General features: G+C 38.3%; 1 protein-coding gene across 1 annotated transcript; it reads left to right on the top strand.

Annotated features, from left to right (window-relative positions):
- The first annotated feature begins 422 nt into the window (after positions 1-422).
- snap29 (synaptosome associated protein 29) lies at positions 423-4,790 on the top strand. Its single transcript, XM_058636214.1, has 6 exons — positions 423-572; positions 2,052-2,285; positions 2,397-2,590; positions 3,125-3,210; positions 3,300-3,407; positions 3,701-4,790. Exons 2-6 carry the CDS (start codon positions 2,052-2,054, stop codon positions 3,859-3,861), a joined length of 783 nt encoding a protein of 260 aa, XP_058492197.1. The 5' UTR covers positions 423-572; the 3' UTR covers positions 3,862-4,790.
- The last annotated feature ends 51 nt before the right edge of the window (positions 4,791-4,841 follow it).

Genomic DNA, 4,841 nt, shown 5'->3' with positions numbered 1-4,841 from the left:
GCAACACAGCAGGGACAATTCTGACAATGGCAGATTGTGAATTTGTATTTGACCAATACACGTCACATAAACAAAACACGGGGCAAACAAGAATTTGTTGTATTCGATACATAATATATTTAATCTATTTTAATATTGTTTATTTTTTTAATAAAAAATGCAAACTATACTGGGGGAGCGAGATGAAGAACCGACATTATTCAGGTGTATTCTGTGTCATTAAACATCTAATAAATGATGCAGGATTTATTGGCTTTAATCGAAAAAGAATTACTAAGGCCTGCATTAGTGAATAAGTCAAATTACGTATGTCTGTAGATATGTTTACCACAGGTGGATGTGTCATAAATTACAACTTAATTTTGAGGTGCAGGTCGTTATATCTACCAGAGGACAAAACGTAAAAATATAATAGTATTTATTTTTGTTTAGTTTCGGGTTTTATTCTTTTGTTGCGTTTCTGCTGCGCAGTAGTAGCCGTCGCAAACATTCCCGCTGACGTCAGCGAATGTGATCGGAAGTCGCCCACCCAGTCATCTGAGCAACGACGTCTGTCGCTCTGACGGTCAAAGGTTTGTCTCTAAAGTTGACCATTCCTTCTTTTTCACAGTTTAATTTCATATCGAACAGATACAAGCATCGATGCTGTACCACGCTGTGTTCTTGTGGTTTAGTGATGTAGTTATATTGCTAGCTTTTTTACTATTGTCCATTGGCTAGCAAGCCAACACCTTTTCACTAGTACCTTAACGCCTGAAACATTACTGTACTATTCCTGTTATACAACAACATAATGTACATTTTAGGGAATGACAAACGAGTAACATTGTGACAAAAAACCCGGTTTATTGCAGCCAAGTGAAGCCAACTAGTAATATAAGCTGCCAAATTTAAAACCCTTTGGTGAAATTGGAATTCAAATTCCAAAACTTTATTTGTCCCGAGTAAAATCAAGTTAGAAGAATCATGAACACGAACAAGCACTATGTGCAGTACTAGGAGTGTGTCCATACCTTTTTATTACTCCTGGTGATTAAGAAGTAATAAAAATATAATGGCATGCAGTGGCGTACAGACATTTGAAAGGGCAGGGGCAAACATTTCAATAACAGGGGCACCTACTGTGCACTGGTGGGGCAGGTGCCACTAGTACACTTAATAAGGCAGGCATGTCCAAAGTGTGACCTGGGGCCCTGAGGACTAACCCTTTTTGATTGGAAGGGCACCCATAGGAAACAAAGTTGCAAGGGCATCTTATAGGACACATCACTTTTCTTCACTAGAAAGAAACTCCTTTAGAAACAATCATTTTATTATTTATATTTTGCTTTAAAGGCCACATATGAGTGGCAGACAGTATGAGGGACTGTGTCATGTTTTTACCACTCTAGAGTGTATTTTAGCATGTGTCTTGTGACTCAAGAGGGCACTGTCATCATTTTTGTCCGTTGGGGCACAATTTCCCTGTGTACGCCACTGACGGGATGTCATTGTTGACTTCAAAGGATTTGAGCTTCCTTAGAAGACATTGCCGCTTTCCTTAGTGTTAGAGGTGGATTTCAATGTTTTTTTATATTTTAAATTTGTAAAAGATAGTGTGCCAAGGTATTATTATATACATATACATAATTATATTCCCACCATGTCTTTGGTTTTGGATGAGTTGTTTCACCGTTCTAATTCTCAACAAATAGTCAAGTCATATACTTTGCCAAGACGAATAATATGATTTGACAGTGATTAAGTACTATAATAATTTAAAATGTTGGATTTGACACAAAATACTGGATACACCAGTCTTCACTGTGGGTTTTGAAATATGATTTCTGCCTTGGTGTTTTACAGCAGGTGGTTGCATTTTTGCCAAGTGCATTTTGCATGTGCTGTGAGAATGACACAAAAGACCTTTAAGCATTCTTAAATCCTGTTAATGTAGCTCCAAGTCAAGTTACAGGAGTGTTTAACTCACATAATAATACAAAGCCACATTACCGATGCCAAATACTGGCAAACACCACCATTAAATATAAATCCATGTGTCTACTCCACAGATGGCCTACCCTAAATCCCACAACCCATTCTCAGATGATGCCGATGATGAAGACTTTAGACCTAAAAAAAGGGGTTTCGAGGATTTCGATGACAGTGACATGAGCGATGCAGAGAGGAGGCAGCGCTACCTCCAGCACGAAGTGATGCGTACAGCGCAGTCTGCTGTTGACAGCAGTCACCGCTCCCTCGGCCTCATCTACGAATCAGAGAAGATGGGTGTGGATACTGCAGAGGTATGTCCAGCTAAACAGCTTTTCCCCTTACTAACAAAAGAGCTCATTGTCTGAGTGTGACAATCAATAGTAAACGCACACTCACTTATTGTCTCCTGAATATCTCTGTAGGAGCTGGTGCGACAGGGTGAGGCTCTGAAAAGGACAGACAAGATGTTGGACAACATGGATGAGGACCTGAAGACCAGCCAGAAGCACATTACCAGTATAAAGAGTGTGTGGGGCGGCCTTGTCAATTACTTCAGAGGCAAACCAGAGACAAAACCACCACCTGAACAACCTAAGGCCTACCAGGCCAATGACAAGTATGATTCTTATTAGTAATGACTCACAGCCTAATCATATATAAGCAGTTTTGATTTCATTAAGGGGATAGTTACTGTAAGTGTAGTTGTATGACGTATCCACACTAACTTTGCAGTCATTTTCATGAACCTGCCTGAGAGCCAGAGCCATGGCTGCCAACAAAGACAGAAATCAGAAATCCTGATTTAGGCTTAATATTTGACATGGGAGATTGAGCAGTTACACACATCCGTTTCCATGTGCAAAAGGCTCTATAACAGCAGATTGAGAGGCAACCATATTCTAGATATTGGTGACTTGAGCAGGTGTAGATTGTTTTAGTTGAGCCTCGTTGCGCAGTCTGTGTTGATACTTTATATGAACGCTCTTCATATAACCGGAATTCTCCTTTTAAAGACCGTCTTTACGTCAGCAGTTGCTCCTACTCTCTCAGTGTGTACACATTTTTAAAATGTTTGCAATTTCCCGCTACTGTCATCGACTGCCCATGACTTAATAGTCAAACAATGTTTATCTGTCTTTCTTATGTTCAGATTACAAACTGCCTTATCCAGCAGCAAAGAGCATGAAGATAAGTACCAAAGCAGCCACCCCAATCTACGAAAGATGAACACAGAAGGTAAGAGTTTGCACAAGAACATAAACATGGTACCACACATACACATACTACAAACTGGCTGCCATTTCTTTTTGACATCTGTGTTGCAGGATTTGGAGCTACTGCTTCTTCAATGGATGACCGCTCATTTGGACAGAATGAGTACTCCAAGAACAGACACCTGAGAGAAGCTCACCAAACCCTCGACAACAATCTAGGTAAAAACAAAAACAAAATATCGTGTTTATTCTTTGTTTTTTTTATTTATAATACACAAGCCAGACACAAGGGGGTGACGTATCTGCTTTTGGTAATTTCAAAATGACAATGTTTTGTTTAATATACTTTATCTCACATCAAATCATCATTATAAATAATAATCTATTATTTCAAATGTTAAATCATTAACTATACATTGGGGGGAAGCAAAACAGCAGTGCAACATTGACTATGCTTAGTTTCATGTCATTCAGTTTAAATAGCTTTGTATGTCTTTCTGTGAATCACTTAGGTGAGATGTCTGATGGCTTGAGAAGACTAAAGAACCTTGGACTTGGTCTCCAGAGTGAGATGGAGAGCCAGGATGACTCCATTGATTCTCTGCTAAATAAAGTGGACAAGATGGATGTCAAGATCAACAACACAAACCAACAAATCAAGAACCTGAAATAAAACAAATACTTGGACTCATTTCACAGAGACACAAACAAGTCATCATCCCTTTTTTTTGCTAAGGAGGTTTATGTTTTTAGCTGCATTATATGTCTGTCTGTGAGCAGCATAGCTCGTAAAAGTAAACATTTCTATTTGGAATATAACGTAATTTAGCAAATGAACACACTATTTTCTTCTTGACTGAATTCTTCATTTATTTCTAAGTCTTTAGTTTGCAATTGTCCTTCCACCACAGATTTTACACTGACATGTTGTACTGACGCCCACACGGTTGTTGTAGTGATTAGCACTCTTGCCTTTGCAGCAACAAGACCCAGGTTTACGACCTGGTCAGAATAAGGAAATTGGACATTCTAAATTGACTGCGAATGGTTGTTTATCCCTATGTGGCCCCTAGTGATGTGCTGAATTGTGTCCTGTGCACACAATTTAAAATGTTACTAATCTACACCTGAACTTTAAAGGGAAGACTCTTCCATGTGTGTGACTGATAAGGTTTGCCTGTGTCCTGTTCAAATTGGATTGTTATCTTTTATCTAGGTTTCAGTTCCTCTGTCTCATTGTCTCAGACATATTTCAAATTTGGTTGTGTAATTATTGTATTAGTTTTGTATCTATTGAGTTATATCCTGGACCTTCCTCCACATTTGTACATAAATGTTTTGCAAGTGATGCTCAAGTCACCTTTGCCTTTACATCAATGTGCATGTACAGAAAACTAGCTTTTGGTTTCTGTGCCATTCTTCTGTCTCCACTGCTACATGTTACAGCATTTCTTCACTTTTTTTAAATTTGTCAGTAGGATTTAGACTTTTTGAAGCATATGATTATGTCCTGTTGTTATCATGTTCAGAATGTGTTTGAAGTGATTATGGTATGAAGAAGTCAGCTGTGAAAATAAATCTATTAAAATCTATTAAAGATAACTGTTGAACTGCATTATTTTTTAGAAATTAAAACTCATGCTTGTGAAAAAA

This window comes from Solea solea, chromosome 8, assembly GCF_958295425.1.
Source record: "Solea solea chromosome 8, fSolSol10.1, whole genome shotgun sequence".
Classification (NCBI taxonomy): domain Eukaryota; kingdom Metazoa; phylum Chordata; class Actinopteri; order Pleuronectiformes; family Soleidae; genus Solea; species Solea solea.
Note: the sequence above shows the minus strand (reverse complement) of the source record. Positions and strands in the feature narration are given on the sequence as shown.